The sequence below is a fragment of the Zerene cesonia genome, chromosome 8, assembly GCF_012273895.1.
Source record: "Zerene cesonia ecotype Mississippi chromosome 8, Zerene_cesonia_1.1, whole genome shotgun sequence".
Classification (NCBI taxonomy): domain Eukaryota; kingdom Metazoa; phylum Arthropoda; class Insecta; order Lepidoptera; family Pieridae; genus Zerene; species Zerene cesonia.
This window is the reverse complement of record NC_052109.1, coordinates 6,070,471-6,091,409: the sequence shown is the minus strand read 5'-3', so window position 1 is coordinate 6,091,409 and position 20,939 is coordinate 6,070,471. Positions and strand designations below refer to the sequence as shown.

Sequence of the window (20,939 nt, the reverse complement as noted above, 5' to 3'; positions counted from 1 at the left end):
CAACAAAAGGTGTTCACAAAGAGTAAAATGTACGTTCATTTATAATTAAACGATCAAAAGCTTTATGCCCGTTATTGTGCTCGAATGCAGCACCGCAACTGTTAGGATAATAAAGAAGGCGCTAACTCAAATTAACGAGATAAACGTCCTGGCTGCACGCCAGTTGTAATTGGGCCACTTCTCAAGGAGTGCACGTTGGAAATAATTAAAGTCTAGCTCAGAACGTTTCAAATGGCCGAACATTGGCTTTTACTGCTATTATTTTGTTCCACTTTCAAATACTTCTTTTGACGCGCGTGAACCTTATTTCAGATGGACATTAAGGTGTGGTGCGCGGCATTAGTGGTTTAAAGGAATTGCGATGGAAATGGGAGTTACATTCTGTAGGGGTTTCTTTTTGTGCGGAAAAAGCGAATGAACAATTTTACTTGAGAAAATTTTTTACTTGCGTTTTATGATCGTTATTCATTTCTTTTAATGCCCAAATACCTTCTCAAAGTAGCGTTGGTGTTGTTTAAAACTTGGCAAATACAGTTTTTACTATATATTGAAAAAAACCTACTAATGTTAATAATGTATGGATGTTTTTTTTAATTAAATTTAAAATAACTTCTTATATCCTTATGAAATTTGGTACAGACATTGATTATTACTGATGATATTGACTGGATTAGCGAAAAGGCTACACGGGTACCACGCGAGTGACGTCGCGGGTTACAGTTAGCAATGTAATATACTTACTATTAATTATACAATAATGCCTTTATGCGCACGTTTCTATCAAATAGCATAATGTATGAAATCATTTTAATAATTGAATGAATAAACGTTTTGATTCGATATAAATTATTTTCATTTCTGACCTTCTGTTAGGATTTTGACAATAAGATTTTACGAACATTTTTGGTATGGCTCGATTGGTGAGGTGGGACCATTGGTGGCGGAGTCAGGTCAGGCATCGCCCGGTAAGGGACGAAAGTTTGAATTCGACTTCATGACAATTTTTTTATATTTTTTTAAGTTTCAAGACTTAAATATAACACTATGCTATAAGAGCTAAAAAATTAAATTTCACACATTAATTCTTATCTACACCACATCAGTTCTATGAGGTAACGACTGTATAAACAAACGAACAATTATTTGCTTTGGCGGTTCGCTTTAGCCCAATGGTTTAGCATTGTTGTCATTGGTCAAAAATCACATTATTAATATCTGTCCTTTCCGGAATTTCAAGATTTCTCCGTAAAAATTAAAAAAGCAGATTTTTCATAACTGTCGTTTATGGAATTACAGTTGAAAAATTTAAGTAATGTAAGAAAAATATAAGCGTTTATCGTCACTAAAGGTCTAAAAGACGTGCCAGCTTGCGTCTAGACGACGGCGGAGACATGGAAAACTTTATTTCAAATTAAATTTCATTCATTTTTGAACCCGATTCGGTATTAGATTCATGTTTCAACCCGCTTTTGAACAGGTTTTCATAAATCAAATATTATGAAGTGCGAACTATTCAGGAATTTCCAATTAAGGAATTCCTTTTATTATATTCACTTTGGACCTGTCGCGCGTAAATACAGGCCCATTTACTTTGAAAGCTTCGTGTTTATTTCTTGTATAGATATTTATGGCAATAAATGAGTTATCATTGTAATAGTGATTTGAACATAATTTATATGACAACACGAGTACGCGAGCATCGCTAGATTCCTTTTCAAAATACCAATATATGGCTTCTAGAATAATCTATACCAATAAACGAATATGGAGCGTCTTTAACATATGTATATGTACATGGTACGTAGGGTTTTTTATAATTGTCTGTCTGTCTGTTCCGGCTAGTATGTAATACAAATACTCACATGGAGACTAAGCGCCGGTTGCATTTCTAGTTCTAGTGCTGCAGGCAAGAGGGGCAGGGTGTCCGAGTTAGTATTAGATACTAGTTTAGATAACGCTGAACGCAAAGCCCCGGCCTCTTTACGTAGACCCCACACTCGGAGCCATACGTTTCTGGCCCCACTTTGGTCTGGTGAACTAGAAGATCATAAAAAAAAGAGAAAACCTGTTCATTAAATACCACAAACCAAAGAAACTAAAAACTATTTTCTTTTATGACATAGTACTTCAACTTCTCATAATTGATTATTATGAAGTCGGTAAAAAATAATAGGTAGAATTAACAATAATTAGTATTGTGGTAATAAAATGTGTCCCTTAATATGATGGTAATACAGAATTATTCAAAACTAACTGCGCCCCGCGGTTTCACCCGCGTAAGTCCGTATTCCGTTGGAATATCGGGATAAAAAGTTGCCTATATGTTATTCCAGTTGTCCAGCTGTCTACGGACCAAATTTCATTGCAATCGGTTCAGTAGTTTTTGCGTGAAAGAGCAACAAACACACACACATCCTTACAAACTTTCGCATTTATAATATTACAAGTAGGATTACATTAAATGTGTTAAGGTTACGATAATACATCTAGAATGTTGGTAACCAGTTTAATGTAATAAAACCCATGACTCATGGGGGTAGCGAGCGCAGAGGGAAGGCTCATGGGCCATGACCCTTCCCCTGGATCCATGCGACATATACAGATGTTTGTTGCATATTATCGCAATAGTTCTTACATCAGTACGAATAAGGTACCTATATTGTCTTTATTCAAGTAAAAAACATCTCAAGCGAGTAATATCTAAAATATTCAAGCTCTAATTACGTAAATGTATTAGCCTAGACTTTGTAAACGGAGAGTTAGTTGTTTCACGTGTTTTCGGGCTTGTTACGTGTTTGTTTAACAAAGTGAATAATAAGTGGTTTCTAAAGTGAATGCTTATCTAGACTTGGAATGGTTTAGCGTAAAATATCTTACAATCTTTGGTCTCTATAAATGTTGTCAATGTGTGTTTGTTTGTTCCAAAGGAAATTTCCACGACAATGAGATGTAATGAGACACGAATGTCATACCAAAAAATCGCTCGTTGCGATGTAAAAGTAAGACAAACAAACAAATAATCTATTGATGTTATAAAACAAGTTAGGAAGTAAGGATTGCCATATATTCATATATTTTATGTGTGTTTGAACGTACTAATCCCAGGAACTACCGGAACGATTAAAGAAATTCTATCACTGTGGGTTCTGTATGTAATCCCTTAGGTTATATATGTACCATGGGCGGATCTGGGCCGCACCGCTAGTATTAGATACGTATATTTTTATCTCATTTAAGACAGACTAAATTTAAACTAAAGAATGAGTAATATAGTTTCAATATACAAATTATATATAGGTAGAAAAAAAATGAATTACCTTATATTTAATACTTCGATGTCTTCTTGTAACGTAATATTCGACGCCCGCAAGTAATTAGTGACCTAAAAAATAAAATTCATTGAACGAACAGTTAACATCATTTCATTAACTAAAATTACGATATAATGACCTACTTACCTTTTCGATAATTACGTCGGCGATTTTACCGTTGGCCATGTCTGCAACTTGCAACTTGGTTTCGAAGCGAGCCGCCACTGAGGACAGATAAAATATATTTTCGCGTATCAAGGAGTATTTACAGTGATTATTTTAATTGTAGTTATTACGGGAGCTTTCAGTTTTGGATATATAATTGATCGCATGTGATTTGTGTGTATTTTTTAACGAAGTATTTAGTAACTTTAATGGAATATGTGAAAACAAGTTGATGATACAGTTATAAAATATTCGTAGGGATAAACAGACTTTATAAAATACATTGGGGATTGAATGTATCAAACTACTGCAAAGATTTTGATGGATTTTACTCGGTTCCACAACCAATATCAATATTTTTTTTTATGTCACAGTCGGCAATGGAGCTGGTGGGCCGCCTGATGGTAAGCGCTACCAGCGTCCATGAACATTTAGAGAGGCATAAGGTCCATTGCAGACCTTACAGGATTAAGAAAGGACTGGCGAGACGAATAATGGAAAGAACTGGGAAGGGTAAGGAAAAGGATTTGGGCCTCTGGCTCCCTCACTCACTGAACGAAACACAGCAGAATCCTTTTTTACGCCGGTCTTCTGTGGGGGTGTGGTACTTCCCTGGTGGCTGACCCAATTCGTGCCGAAGCGTACTCGACTACCACCTACATACAATATGGATAATATCTAATAACCCAAGTAATATTTTAAAACAAATAGCTTAAAATGAGGTTACTCACAGCTGTCGCTATCTTTTGGACTACAATCACAGTTGTTTATCCCTTTACAGCCTTCCAAGCACTCTTCGATGCCGCATTCTGTGGAATTCATTCATTTTAACTGCTATATGAAGCTTAGGAATCTGATTGATTGGACGCGCTAATCTCGGGAACTACCAATTTCAACTTTTTCACTGTTGCGTACGTTCGTGATCACTGAATGGTATAGGTTATCTATAACATAATTTTATCTTATATATAAAATTGTCCTGTCACAATGTTAGTTACCTTGCAATGTTAGTTACCTTCCTCCGAAACGGGTGGACCGATTCAAATGAAATTTTGTGTGCATATCGGGTAGGTCTGAGAATCAGACAACATCTATTTTTTATAACCCTATATGATAAGAAGGCAGAACAGCGTTTGCCGGGTCAGCTAGTATAATATAATAATTATTTTATTTGGTTAATTTTCACAATATTTACTTGAAATTAATTTAGTTCATAATTGGGATATAGTACAGTGTTCTCTTTTATACACCTAATATAGATATAGTGGCCAATATTAATCACGGAAGAGTTACAAAGTAATATGATACAAGTTTCAGTAAAAGGTTTATTGCAGGAGTGCACCTGTTTGCGAACTTTATAAGTTTTCCTGTGGCTCTTTGAGTTATCTATTCTTGTGAGGAACATTTGTTCTACAAAGTGTATGTAACAGTGCAAAAGTTTACGGTTAGTGTGAGTTGGTATACAACGTTTGTCGTTACAAATAAAAGGATTATAAAAGACTAGCTGTGCCCCGCGGTTTCACCCAGGTTACCGCGGTTTCACAATCAGGATAAAAAGTTGCCTATATGTTGTTCCAGTTGTCCAGCTAGCTACGTATCAAATTTCATTGCAATCGGTTCAGTAGTTTTTGCGTGAAAGAGCAACAAACATACATCCTTACAAACTTTCGCATTTATAATATTGGTAGGATTATAAAAAAGATTGGACTGTTCTTACGTACCTATTTAAACTATAATGTAATTAATGTTCGAGGCACAATGTATCGAATAATATAGGCATAGTTTGTAATTACGGTGTAAGTGAAATCCCGTGTCCCGTGTCCCCTACTGGGGTATGGGGCAGATGATATATATATATATATATATATATATATATATATATATATATATATATATATATATATATATATATATATATATATGTTTTACTGATCGATTTTTTTATGGACAAGTAGGTGATCAGCCTTCTGTGACCTGCCAGACCGAAACGTTTTTTTGAGACCGGGAATCGAACCCGGGACCTCTCGGTTCTACGCTCACGCGTTAACCACTGTACCAAGGAGGCGGTCTGTAAGATAGTAGATTAAGTAATTTATTGTATTATTTGTAATATAATTTAAGATCACTGCTCCATAAGCCCACCCCAGAGCTCGGGTGGTGAATAAGCCACTATAACTCCGCCGCGTCGGTCTTATTTCATCATATTCCACTACCATAACTGGTATATAGTACCCTTATGTAATGGTATATAGTATACTTATGCAGGTACATAGGTAGGTACATAGGTACCATTACAAATTGGGTACTGCCATTTCAAGTAATTTTTATAAGAGTAGATGCTGGCTAGCACTCCTGCCAGCTACGCTTGGGTTAACCGGGATTTGTTAGTTAATTTTTCCGCGATTTTCTTGAGCCTCCATCATCAGATAATAAATTGATAATAGAAATACCTTAGAACGCTTCGCTACGCTTTCTAACTAAAAATTTATGTTTTATTCGGTTCGCTTCTGTCGAGCGTAGAACATTATGTGAATATTTAAATAATATTATAATAAAATGACATAACTTTGTGTGGTTTGATGTATATCGAAGTCTTTATTAAATAAATAAATTCGATACTGATCAGTAATTAATATAGGTACTTTACACGTAAAAAACAGTAATTTCATTCAGCTTCAAAATTTGTCAAATTATAGTTAAATCTATGTTGAAGAAATTGAAAAGTCCATAACCACCTTAAAACCTACGTAGTATTGGTAGGTTTTAATAGTATACCTGGTGTTGCGATTTCCGATTCACAGAGGTCGCCTGTGTAGCCAGGCGCGCAGATACAGCTGACGGCTGCCGGACCCATTTGTCTAAAAATTATAATTATTTTAAAGCAATTAAATCTCATATTAGCTAGTTATGACACTAGTTACTAGTTAGTATTCTGTGGTTATGAGATAAAGATTTGTGTCTAACGCAAGCTAATTGGGCTGATCCCTTTTCATTGGTCTGGATATATTTTTACTATTTATTTTAAAATTATGGACTTTCCTACATATTTTTAAGGAAAAACGCCTAAATCCAGCCCAATTATATAGTCAAGTCAGTTATTGGTCCTAAACCTGTTAAATATATATTTGCTTAATTTTAAGTTTGTAGGACAATAAAATTAGAAGTCATATAAGGAAGTACCGTTAATCTAATAATTATTCATCAATATAAATATCGTCTTTAACTTTCGCGATATACTACGTTTTTACTGTATGTAAACCCCTCAATTATGTGTCAAATTCCAAGCTTGTAGCCGAAAAATTATAAACTTTCATACAAATATGCGGCACTCTCTTAAATTAGGATCTATTCCAAGGTGTAAGGTGTTTTATATCTACTAACTTCCTATGTGTCATGTCATTTATTAATCTTTTTACCGTTTTACAAGAAGGGAAGGGACATGAAGAGGCATTTAAAGACATTACTGTTGTACTATGTCTATTACTGGCTAAATCCCCTTATATTCTTTTATTCCTTAACATTGCGTACTCTTTCATTCTGTAGACAAGAAAACGCACTCTGAATTACGTAAAAGGAACAAATTATGTAACCTTATACATTTTATATTTATTGTTTTTAGCGAAACTTTGTTAATTGCTACAAGTTTGCTGATATAACTTTTCATTTTCGTAAATAGCATAAGACAGTAACTCGTATAATTAATAACGAAGTTTAGTTAATAAACATGAAAGGAAGTTTTAAATTTTGTTAATATCTCCTTGAAGCGATTAAGAAGACTTTATGGCTACTTTCTTTGTAAACGCTTTGTAAACTTACAGAGGCTTTTTATTATGTAGAGAACTTTGGTATGTACAGCTCTTTATAATTATGACTTCTTTAGTTTTTGAGTTCCATGCTATAAATATTTTGTGTGTATTTTTTATAACAATTCTCTTTACATTGGCCAATGTTTGTGTTACGTGTTATATTTAAGGTTATAATAAGTTACATATATCATTATATCAGATTTCCGCTCGTGAAGTCGCTTGCGTGTATCTTAACATTATTGCGTGACAGGCGCTGTACATATAGATACATATCTTCATTTCCATTTCCCTAGTTGACACCCATCAAGCATTGTTTTCGTGAAAGATTAAAATTTTCTTGCATATCTTTTGTGTTCATGGATGCGGTGAAGAATGGTATGATAAGAAATTTCTTATTCCTGTCTATCATTCAATTACATAGTTGCCTGAATAACTATGTAGTTACTGGTGGATAGACCATCAAATTCGTTTTATCTATTTTACTGTATTAGTGTTTGTTATGGAAGAAATAATAATGTTAAGATATCTAACCTTAAACTTATAATGTTAAAAATAAACGAAGAACTTGATACAAAGTACATTCCTAACCCGTGGCCCCTTCACTAAAGCGACTGGACGGAACACAATGGGATTTTAGTCAGGAATAGCGACATAACCCACAGATCCTGTCCCCGGGGCCATGGGTATCTATGCAAGATTTCCCTACACAGAGAAGGTACATACCTGCATGTTCCCTTGTTCTTGCACATGTTTGAGGTGCTGGGACAAAGTGGCCCGACCCCGCAATCTGGCCCAGAGTAGCCGTCGAAACACGAACAGAAAAACTCACTGTGGGAAAAAATAATGGATATTAAATCAGTAGTTTTTAGTACTAATTCTATTAATTGTAAATGGACACATATGTTACTCACTCAAGAGTTAGATTCTATATGATTACCCGCATTAGCAAGCTCCTAAAATTCATTCAATGTTCAATTCTACTTATAAAATGGTAGGATTTAAAAGGATAAGGACAATCTACCCTTTTAAAACCACTATAACTACATAGATGACCCGGCGAACTTACCTCTAATATTATAAATGCGTTGTGAAGATGGATGCATGTGTATGTGTATGTTTGTTACTCTTACACACAAAAACTACTAAACCGATTGCAATGAAATTTGGTACGTAGATAGCTGGACAACTGGGATAACACATAGGCAACTTTTTATCCCGATATTTCTAGGGGATACAGACTTACGCGGAAGAAACCGCGGGGCGCAGCTAGTATTATATAATACTAGGGATAGGTGGTAAGTTATGTATCTGAGAAAAATATTTTCTGATACTTTTATGTTTCTCATAGTTATACCTTCCCAAAACTATGATAAACATTTCAAAACCAATAACAACTAAATCGGTCCAGCCGTTATCGAGGTTTAGCGAGACAAACCAACAGCAATTGATTTTATATAAACAGTCGCGAACAGTTACTTTGAATTAATATTAATATCAAAGTTTGCATCGCATTTTAAAATCCTTTTTTCTTCAAAGGTAATTGAAGGTTTTTAGCTCTTCCCATTCGATTGAAAGATATACTAATACACATTGCTTATTAGCAACCATTATCGACATAATATTCGATCTTAAGTCCGATATGATTTTTTAATTAAGGGGACTGTATGCTAATAGCGTGCTTTATAATGCATGAAAGTGTATGATATGCTGCAGTTAAAAGAAACAGAAATATACATTGTCATACATGACATGCTTCAGGATATATGTTAATTAATATCGTGTGAGAACTTAATGCTACTTTGGTTCGATATGAAATAATTACAAAGATATCTTAACATTTCTTTATACGTTTCTAAATCATGCAAATACGGGAAATCGTTTTGATAGTACTCCACGCAACATAGTAATTTAATGGTGATTTATTTCTCTCCAGTAAACATTTACGCGTATACGTAGTATGTTAAATAATATATTAAATTGTTCATTTGCCAATAACTTCCGAACATATCACTGAATACAATGGACCAGTTATATAACCATATATATGAAAATCCACATTCAATTAGTGAAGTCCCGTGTCCCCTACTGGGGTATGGGGCAGATGATGTACATCTGTTTCACTGATCGATTTTCTTTACGGACAAGTAGGTGATCAGCCTTCTGTGTCCTGCCAGACCGAGACATTTTTTTTTGTGCGTCCCCACCGGGAATCGAACCCAGGACCCCTCGGTTCTACGCTCACGCGTTAACCACTGTACCAAGGAGGCGGTCCATACATTCAATTAGGGATCCAAATAAATGGTAAATAAATAATTCAACAGATGTAATCATATAACTAACGTAATATGTTTGTATGTCTACGAGTATATCGTTAAAGAATATTAAGACTGGTAGCTTTGTTTTTTTTTTTTTTTTTATTTATAATCGATAGGCAGACGTTTGACTACAATCCCACCTGATGGGAAGTGGAGATGTGGTCTACGTGAGTGCACGTCTACCTAGAAGGTGCCTATTCACCCTGGTTTTGATGAGCTCCAGGTTGTATTGGATAGGAAAAATAGTGGCGGGTAGGGAATTCCATTCTTTAGCTTTGTTGAACTTCCAGATATAATGAAGACATTAATAAGATGTCAATAAAAAAAGAGATATGGGAAATTATTTCCAGTGTAGGAACAACCTATTTGAATCACCCAAAAAGGCAAGATGACCATTGAGTATGGAGTAACAAGTTTGTAAAAAAACGCTGTTTTTGAATTAATAAAATTGTAATTGGCTAATGAATAAATACTCCCAGATCTAGTCTTATGTTTATTATAAACTTATTTGGGTGTGACAACAAAATAATAGCAAAAAAACTTTAATTTTCTCGACTTTTGCCGCACATGCATTGTTTATCGAATGCTGGGCAGTTTACTTATAAATATTAGTAATACGCACCTATAATCATGTGAGGCGTAGCAGTGTCCGAGCAGGCGGCACTCGATGGCGCTGCAGGAGGTGCGGGGTGCGGGCGCGGAGGGCGCGCGCACGGCGTACGTCACGTTGAGCCCGAACACCGCCAGCAGCCCCAGCGCGCGCAGCTGCGAGCCCTCCGCGCGCGACAGCGACAGCTCCACCACCAGCACCGGGCTTTGCACCTGGGGAGTATTTGTATGTTGTGATGCTACACGTATGAAACGTTCGTTATGAGGCCAGCACAGCTCGACCACCGTCATCGGACGTTACACATGGGGAGTGAAGCTACATAATTATATAACAACACTTTGCTGATATGAGGTGCTCCTTACGCCGTTGGTATCACCGATCTCTGAAGACGCAGTAACTTATATACAAGTCACTATGTTAATAAAATACCTCTACTAAAAGGAATAATTTTCCTTTGCTTCCGGTGTAATGACGAGAGGATATAAAGATGCTATGTAACATATGTAAGTAACATATTATTAGGGTTTTCGATTGAAAGAGATAATTAACAAACGATTTGCGGGAAGCTAAGTAGAACATTGGAGAAGTGTGAAATCTATGCACGGAACTGTAGAATAGTGTATTTATTTTTGTATTTTAATCTAAAAGTTAAATCTTTCTCAATATTAGTTTAAAGTACATTTTCTTCGTGACTTGCTTGAGTAGAGGTTTATTTTTATTTTGATCACAGAGATATTTGGTTATTGATATTCGGTCGCTTTCTCGGCGATTCCATTAATTTTAATGTGCTATTTACATCAAGGAAAGGTCGTTTCAGAATATTTACTGTAAATTATTTGTGCAAAAATGGTACTCGATGTTACGACTAGGTGGAGTGAAATGGAGGGAATATGATTTTAAAACGTTTTTAAAATGCTCTTAATGCTCGATTTATAACTTGAACTTAATAAGAAAGACTGGCTTCTTGCTGTATAGAAATTTCAACACAATATCCGATATTCTCGGTAAGAAAAAAAAAAAAACTATAAAAATATTTAAAATAAAGACCCATATACGTAGTTATATATTTGGCTTAATGTTTTATATACATTCAAAAAAATACATGTAACACAACAAAACAAAACCATTTCTGTACTATACGTTTGAGTATATGGAAAAAGTTTCTTCTACTTCGTATGGACCGTTGCCCAAGGTAAAAACAGAACTATTTCCTTTACTTTTCAGAGTATTTGATAAATGGAAAACTTCCAAAACCTAGAGGTACTGAACTTTGTAAGTACAAGTCCCATTATATCTTAAATACACAACAGAAATATATTGACAGAAAGTTTTCTTGCCCTAATGTGGTTTGTTCATTTTATCGTAAATTGAACTTATACTGAGTTAAATCGAGTTTAACTAAGTTATATTTCCGAAGATATCGGCATCTAGCTAAACAGGTTTTCTGTGAGGTTAACCTGTTAAACGGAATGCGAAATCAGATTTCAAACGTATTCTATAACGGACGTCATTTTAACACTTTTTGAGTTGTTTAACTTTCTAGAAATTTATCGCAACAGCGATTCAACTATAATTTTAAACATTATTAAAATGTTTAAAATAATAATTTTAATATCTTTTTTTTTTGTAAAAACGTGAATATGTGAATATATATCGGAATTGAAATGGACAAAAAACTTGGTGATATATCGGTTCGGTCATCAATATTGTACAAGTATCCTTCCCTAAATTACAAGCTATATCTCTTCTAAACTCTCCAAAAGATCGCTCCGATAGTTTCTGCGTGAAAGAGAAACGACATCGATCCGTCCATAAATTTTCTCCACAGCTATTTGTATAGAAAAGCCTCGTCAGAAGACAGCAAAACTATTCAAACGTGATACGCAATTTTCGTCGTAATGACTTCCATGACACCAAAACCTACAAAGCCCAAATCTACTTTCAAATCGCAAGTGACATGGATATATCGGGCTGGGAGCGCGAACAGGGCGAGATAGGGTGAAATGGAAAATGTTACGGGTTGCACTTTGTAAGTGTAAGTTAAGCTGATGCGAATAGAGTACGTGAATAATGCATGCTGAATGCGCTCGGACAGCGAATAAACTTTGTTCTGTAGCCACGAGACAGCAGAGCGATTTAGGTCCTTGAAACCAGGACAAAGGGAATCGATAAGCTATTCGGCTCCCGTTAGCTTGCGTGTTTGGAGGATACTCAACATTGTTTGGTGATCTTTCGATCTATGCACTGTTCCTCTATAATGCATAGTCATTTAATGAGGTGACAATATAACCCATTATATTGTTCTCTCACCAATTCTACTTTTATGAAAGTACAACTGTAACATTGCGTTTCTATTAACAGATACTATTCGAAATTAGGTAACATTTGCTTTGACCTTCCTATCCTAATAAAACCTTTGCCAAGAAAGACATTACCCCATACAATTCTTTCTAATTGTTTGTCGCTAGCCATCGTAAGTCATGTTGTAAAAGTATTTGCATATCAATGGTAAGAAAACCTTCGAATTGTAACAAGACTTCTGCAAACGCGACGTGAGTGTAGAATTAACATAAAATTGTAGGTTGCATTCGTGTTTTTTTGTAGAATTCATTACAAAGACCCTCGCCGTGTTAAATATCATGTAATTATACCACCCATAGCTAAGGTTTATATAAAGGAGCAAAATAAAAGCCTCGTAAAGCTATTTATAACTTCCTAACGCCACTTAACGGTCATTACATCATAATTTTTCATTCACAAACTTTATGGTTTTATACAAAGCAACTTTTTACGGCCTCGTAAAACGCGAATGAATAAATCAAGCAAATACTACGTTCGCGAATTCGACAAAATCCCGGCTTTTACTTTTGTTAGTACCTACGGAAAGGTGGTGTTTTATTTATCGTTATTATTTGTATGCGGGCGATAAAAAGAATTAGGACAAGAGACGATTTAACTTTTGCTTTTTTATGTAAATATGATCTAGTTCTAGTATCGCATTAAAAAACCTAACATCTATAATAAGCTGCCTACTTCCAAGTTTTCAATCTTAAAACAGTAAACATAGGAAAATAAAACAATAAACTATTATGAAAGAAGAACAAAAGAGACATTTGCTTTTAAAAACTATTGGCACCGACTCAGAAAATCTCTGTTTGAGAGACGTGTTTGCAAAGAAGCTTATAGCGAAACATTAATCAAGGAATACCCGCAAACGTGGACCGTTGTAATGTGTTGTTGCAAAAACTTCGCCGTTTGTCTTCGCCCAGAAGCCACAGCTTTCCTTTTATTTGGAATACCAACGAACAATAAATTGCCATTGTGGCTGGATACATTTTATTGCTACTTTTAAACGCTCAATCCAAATTTTGGTTCTAAAGTCACTGGGTACAAATTAGAGTAAGAATTATTGGGTTTTATTTTAAGTGAAATTGAAACAATTAAAGGCTCAGTCAGTAATAGCATGGTTTTTTTCATAATATATTACCGTGGGGATGATATTTTTGAGAGAAGAGATGCTACTTATAAATCAGATAAAAAAAGTACGTTTACAATAAAATAAGTAATATTTGTTGATTGCGTAAAAATTCCTGGCAAAAACTATGCGGAAAACCTTGTACAATATGGCCACCTTGTAACATAACGTTTTACATAAATTTTATAATGCTCATTGCTTAGTACCTTTTTCTTAATCGGGTAATAGTCGGATTGAATGAAAATAAATAAAATTTTAGTAGAAAAAAATCAAAACCCTTATTAGAATAAAAACAAAAAAGCTAGTAATTTATATTAAATTAATATACTTAGATAGGTATGAAACTGTAAAAGAGGAAATAACTTTTTACGCTTGACAGTTATCTAAAAATAAATGATATGGGTAAAAACACAACAAGATATATAAGTAAAAAACACTTGTGCAAAAATATTTTACTGAATTTCGGGATTGAATGAAATGATTTCGAGTATTCAGTGAGTGCAATACACGATTTTTTAAATTTAAACCCAGGTTTGGTAGCAATCCTCATTTTATAAGTGGGCGTACGGAATATATTTTTATATGGAGAGAGTACATCTAATATTATTTCGTAGAGTAATTTACTTTTTCGTACCTATGTTAAGTGCAATATGTAAACTTCCAATGTGAAAGTTTTTATTTATAACTTTTTCATTTTTGTGTTTTTTACCATTATTAGTAAAGCGATTTATATTAATTTTATGTATCTTAGATGAATAGACACATTTTAACATAATATTTACATAAAAAAGAACACTATTCAGTATTCGCTAATGCTATTCTGGTAAACCCTGTGATAAAACATCCTCATTTTAGAAACACATAACACTTCGTCGGAAAAACGGAACAGGATTTAGCGACATACAAGTTCTCAAATATCCCAACGCGCACTTATGTATTTCAGCGGTCTCTTTTGCGTGAAATGTACTTTCAATTTCTTTTAACTTCTGAGAAACTACTCGTTGGTTGTGTATATTCATATAAAACTAGCTGACCCGGCAAACGTCGTTCTGCCTTTCGTTTATCATTTAGGGGTATGAAAAATAGTCGTTGGCCGATTCTCAGACCTACCCGCAAACGGCGTACGAAATGCTGACAAAATTTCATGAGAAACGGACTAGCCGTTTCGGAGGAGTATGGTTAACAACATTGTGACACGAGAATTTTATATACATATATAGATATTAACTACTCAAGTTATTGCGAGAACATCGTTTGCTACATCTCTCTCTCTATATATAGCCGATGTCATTCAGATGTGGTTTTCTAATGGTGAAAGAATTTTCGATATCAGCCCAGTAGTTTTTGTGTGAACACATTACGTATTAGCTTAAAGAGATAATTTGTTTTAAATATTGTCTCAATAGACATACGAAAACGAATGAGCAGCAGAATTAGATTACTAAGGACGGATCACGAGTGGTATTGCTATTTGTAAGAAAGGAAAACCTTGTACATTTATAAAGTCAGTGATACAAAACCAGCAAATTTCCTTAACCACAATTAAGATAACAGGATCAAAAGTTTTAATATAAGTCGTACCGAGAAACTCGCTTAATTTTTACGGCATTAAAATATTTCATGAAGTTGTGAACTTTGTAAATGAATAAATCTTTCGACCACCTCACTAGAAACGACTTTGTGGATTTACGTTTTGACAAACTTTTAAAACTACATTACACCAGCTCAAGGAAACTTATTGTGAGACTTTACAATTTAATTTAGAATTTTGAGCTAGCGCTATAGAGACAATAATCCAGCAGAAGTAGGTTTTTTTGTCATTAATATGGATTGTTAAGCAGTGTTGGCTCAGTGGTGAGAACCTTGGACTTCAAAATTGATAAGTCGGGGTTCAAGAGCGGACGAGCGTGCAGGAAATAAATTATTTTTCAATTTATCTGCACTTGTGGATAACATCACCACTGCGCGAAACGGTGAAGGAAAACAGCGTGAGGAAACCGGCATGTTCAAGAATCAGAAGTTCGACGACATGTGACATCTGCCAAGCCGCACTTGGCCAGCGTGGTGGATTATGGCCTGAGCCCTCATAGGAGGCCTCTGTCCCAGCAATGGGGACATGTATGGGCTGATAATGATGAATATGGATTGTTTATTTGAAATGCTTTTTAAAATCAAATAATTATCATTGTTACTACAATGGATATATCCGAAACCGCAGTTTTTAAAATTATTCTCTTTTCAGAGTACTAGAGGGTATTAAAGAGTAATATATACTAATTCCATTGTGGGAATGAGAAAGAACTACATAGGTCGTCTATCGCCATCTCTTTTCCAGTCTAGAATTAGTAGGTACTAGGTATTGCTTCAAAACGTCACGGTCACTCCCTTGTTGTCTTTGCGTTTAAAATGTTTGAATTTCGCAAACATAGACTATAGACATATACTAGATATTACGGGGGGAAATCAATAAATTTCCCACACTCACAATTGACCTTGTCAGCTAAGTTTACTCGGAATGCATTTGCTTCAATTGTAGATCCATTTTACGAGGTGACTATAAATTCGGACTCAAACTGCACTTCAATATTTGATTCAATTTCAGTGCAGACAGGATGACGCGAGCTCAAAAGATTTCAAGTATTGCATATTGGATGTTTTGATCCAGTTCGTCCGTGTTCCAACGAATTGGGTCGAACGATTGTTGAATTGATTCTATATTGTTTTATAATAGTCATATATGAATATACGGGTATAGATAACGTTTCGAATGTTTTTGTAACATAATTTTTTAAACTCAAAACTCACATTCAGCACATTTATTCATTCAAATAGACTTCCTTGATTTGCGCTATTGAAAATATGTAATTTTAAACTCACTACCGATTGGGATAGCAGTTTCCGTAGAGAAGCCGGCAAGAAACACTGCTCTTTTAAAACCATGTCTATAGATTTTAATTCCTCATAATATATCACAATATTGAATCCAAAGAACTGTGGTTCACAAGCGACAAGATTCAATGAATTTTCTTTTTAAAATTATATTAATTGATGCTATAAAATAGAAAGAAAAGGCCCTCTGATAAATTTTTAATATAGGTTTTAAATTAAGCACTACGAAACTCTTATATCCTACTAAGGATTTCTATTGTTCTATTCGTTTATCTTGTCCTATAAATGAAGTTTTTGCTTAATAAAGCTGGAAAACAGGCATTTAAATTTTATTTCTGTTCCTCGTGTCGGAACAATGTCTTTCACCTACTATTGTTTACAAGTTGGTGTTAATGTGTTCATTTAAAATGTTATTAGATATAGTATACTTTTACTGTCAAAGGACGTTTTTTTAAACATTTCCGTGATAAGATATAATTGCATTATTCACTTCCGTGATAAGAAATAAGTGTAAGTTAAACTCTGTTACATTAATTTTTCTGTCATTGCTGACTTCTTATTACTAGATCTAAATATTTTCGTTATTTAAATAAATTCGTTAAAGGAAATAAAGAAGTCTTTCATCCCATATACTTTTATTTTGTGCCACTAAATTACTATAAAATGGCAGACTAACAAAAAATGAAATACTCCTCATTTTATTTATTCTTTATGATACGATTAAAAAGATTATTTAAAAGTTGTATGGTAAATAAAATCCGAAAAATAAGATCACTCACTTAATGTGTGAATATATTTCACGGTTGCTTCATAATAATTTGAAAAAAATTATAATTAAGCAAATAAATACGAATCTAGTATTTTCTTGTACATTTAGAAATTAAAAACTGTCGATCTCCCCGTGATCACGCTCGCTGTAAAGTGTTCGAAACGTCGGGTTAATAATATAATGAATAAATCGCGTTTAAAATCCGTTAAAAAGCTTTTAATTTCCAAATACGAATCTAGTATAATTATAGGACTTCTCTTAATCTCAAAAGTTTCACGGGTAAATTACAAAGACAAGATGCACATTATCTGTCATTTTTAAATGTTCCATATCTTTATGAGTGCTCCTACGTAACACACATAATATAACTTTTTTTTTTTTTTTTTTTTTTTTTTATGTCACAGTCGGCAATGGAGCTGGTGGGTCGCCTGATGGTAAGCGCTACCACCGCCCATAAACATTTGGAGAGGCGTAAGGTCAATTGCAGACCTTTCGCCTCTACAAATGGATTGCCGACTATAATTGGTAAGGGAATGGGAAAGGATTGATGAGAGGAATAAAGGAAAGGACTGGGAAAGGTAAGGAAAAGGATATGATATATAACTTATTTGACAACAACAATGTCATCACTCAGCTAAAGAAGGGAGGACAAATAAAAATTTGAATGTAGTCGTCGAAGGAATACCAACGTAGTTTACTATAAAAAAAAAAACAAACGCTCTATTATACCCGTAGGCTGTATTTCTTCGTTACACGTTCATTTCTATTCTGATTCCTTTATTTGTTTATTCCTTGCCCGAGGTGTTTACGAAACAAAGACACGGATCTAAATGTTCCAGATATTTTATTCCCGTCCCGTTTCGCTTGCAAAACAATATCTGAATATGTAGGCGTTGTACTTTCTGTCAATGGAATTTGCTTTAAGCGTTAACAATAACATTAGCAAAAACGTCTAAGTCATGTGTACAGTTATAACCAATTATTACATGAAGCAATCTGTATTATTTAGGAAAGAGACAAAAGAATGAAATGTATTCTAAATTATCGCAAATAAATAGGTTCATTATAAGTGATAGCTTATTCAGAATTCATTGAAATGGGCCATAATTGATATCTCAATACCTTTTACCTGATCATATGATGAAAATTGATTAATTTTGCACGTATATACGCCAATGCGATTAGGCATAATGTACATATTATTATGATAATATATCCCATTAGTATGTTGAGTATTTGCAGAGCTGCGTTAAATGATTCCAGTTTGCGATAATGTTATGTAAATATGGTTTTGGTTGAAACGTGAATACAATTAAATTTCACAGCTTAATTATAATTTATACTTGTTTATTTGGTTTTTTATTGTTAAGAATACTAGATAAGCTGCGTTTTTATATGTTCATAATGAAGCGCGCTAGGCTGATGCCACTAGCGCTCTGACGCGAGTTTGGTACGCGTTTTATCCGACAAAGCCATTATTGCTTCTAGGTGAGACGACTTATAAATTCACTCTTTAAAAACCTTATAAAAACCTGCTGCGTAATTTTAGAGATTAAAGCATACAGACACACAGATGACGGAATGCGACTTTGTTTTATACTATGTAGAAGATAGTGATACATTTAAGAGACAACAAAAAATCTTTAAGTTTTTCTCGAGACAAAAAACGCAGGATATGCGTTTTTTGTCTTGAGTTGAGTCTCGTTCCTGATGCAGTTACTGAGACGATAGGATTGTCGTAAAACAGAATACAATGCACAGTACGATTAATTATATTAGTAGTCCACTTTATAATGCTTACTGTTATTGTACAATAGGGAATCCTACTAATATTATAAATGCGAAAGTTTGTAAGGATGTGTGTGCGTTTGTTACTCTTTCACGCAAAAACTACTGAACCGATTGCAATTAAATTTGGTTCGTAGACAGCTGGACAGTTGGGTAACATATAGGCAACTTTTTATCCCGATATTCCAACGGGATACGGACTAACGCCGGTGAAACCGCGGGGCGCAGCTAGTTAAATCATAATTGTAAAGCTTCCAATGAATAATTATCACCGCTAGAACAAGATGGATTGGCTCACTGATCGCGATATGAATAACGTTCATCCTGTTTGCGCTTTCCAGCGAAACGTGAAAAATTATGCGTGCATCGGAACAAATATGGTTTCAGCTAACGGGATCATGACGAATTGTGTTATCGCGGTGTTTTTAGGGTTCCGTATCAAAAAGAAACCGTTGACCGCCTCCTTGGTACAGTAGTTAACGCGTGAGCGTAGAACCGAGGGGTCCTGGGTTCAATTCCCGGTGGGGACGCACAAAAAAAAAAATGTCTCGGTCTGGCAGGACACAGAAGGCTGATCACCTACTTGTCTGTAAAGAAGATCGATCAGTGAAACAGATGTACATCATCTGCCCCATACCCCACTAGGGGACACGGGACTTCACTATATATATCTCAAAAATAAAAACAGGACCTCAATACTTTTTATGGCATAAGTGGGCAACTGATGGTAAGCGATCGTCACCGCCCATGAACATTCGCTATCCGCTAGTGGTAAAGAATAAGAAAAGGATTGACGATTGAAAAACACTGAGAAGAAATGGATATGGAAGGATGAGGAAAAGGACTGTCTGCCCGTCCATCTATGACCAGGCTGTATCTCAAGAAGGGTGATAGTAAGACAGTTGAAATTTTCAATTATGACGTATTTCTGTTGCCGCTATAAAAAGAAATAGAAAATCGAGGTTAAGCAACGGTTGCATCGGTCTTATATTGGATCGGTGACAATTTTTTAAGCAATAAACAGCTGCTGTGCTCTTAAGATTATTTGTACGGAACCCTTAGGCTCACGAGTCATACTTGAAGGGGTTTTATAAGTCCAATCTTTATTTTATTTTATTGGTTTCTAAACAACTTGTACACTAATATAAGAGCAGCAGTAATAATGTGCATCAAATATTGTTCTATGTATAAATCTATTCTATGGATACACAAATTATTATCTAGTGCGCAAGATTAACTAAACGAAAAACATACAGAAACTAAATTATCAGAGAAAAGTGCGGCTTAGGTGCTACGCAGAGCAGCAAGGACTAATAATTTATAGCTAGGCTCACCCGGTGGTACAATTTAGACCGTCAAACGTTAAAAATGTCATACCAGATGAAATGTAACCCAAATAACCAAATAAATCACAAGTCTGTGACTCCATATGCTTTGATAGTGTGAGTTGCCGCTTTATCTAAGAACGGATAATAAGGAAAAAGTTGCCAAGCAACAAAATTAATAAATTACAAAGTTATTGACGTCGATCGAGGGTGATTTTATTGAAAGAATAAAAATTCTATAGGAAAAAAGACTCATTGATACTCATAGAAAATTACCTCATTGCAAAGTCTATCACCTGCGTTCCCCTCCATGTATTGTGATGAAATAATATTGATGTGATGAATAAGTATTCGACAAATCTGCAATGCATGTAGCAAGCAAGCAATGTAGGAATATTTTATAATAAAACTAGCTGCGCCCCGGGGTTGCACCCGCGTAAGTCCGCATCCCGTAGGAATATCGGGATAAAAAATTGTCTATATGTT

At 34.7% G+C, this 20,939-nt stretch overlaps 1 protein-coding gene across 4 annotated transcripts in view; it reads right to left on the bottom strand.

Annotated features, from left to right (window-relative positions):
- Nucleotides 1–20,939, bottom strand: part of LOC119828845 — an 83,935-nt gene that overhangs the window by 9,172 nt on the left and 53,824 nt on the right. For 3 of the 4 annotated variants that reach the window (XM_038351130.1, XM_038351132.1, XM_038351134.1), the window contains 7 exons: nt 10,220–10,419; nt 8,006–8,110; nt 6,252–6,334; nt 4,208–4,285; nt 3,459–3,535; nt 3,318–3,382; nt 1,863–2,037 (listed from right to left, as the gene is read on the bottom strand). In XM_038351130.1, coding sequence (XP_038207058.1) covers nt 1,863–2,037; nt 3,318–3,382; nt 3,459–3,535; nt 4,208–4,285; nt 6,252–6,334; nt 8,006–8,110; nt 10,220–10,419 — 783 coding nt within the window. Of the gene's footprint in view, nt 1–1,862; nt 2,038–3,317; nt 3,383–3,458; nt 3,536–4,207; nt 4,286–6,251; nt 6,335–8,005; nt 8,111–10,219; nt 10,420–20,729; nt 20,814–20,939 lie in introns of all 4 variants that reach the window. The other variant, XM_038351131.1, reaches the window with a different exon arrangement.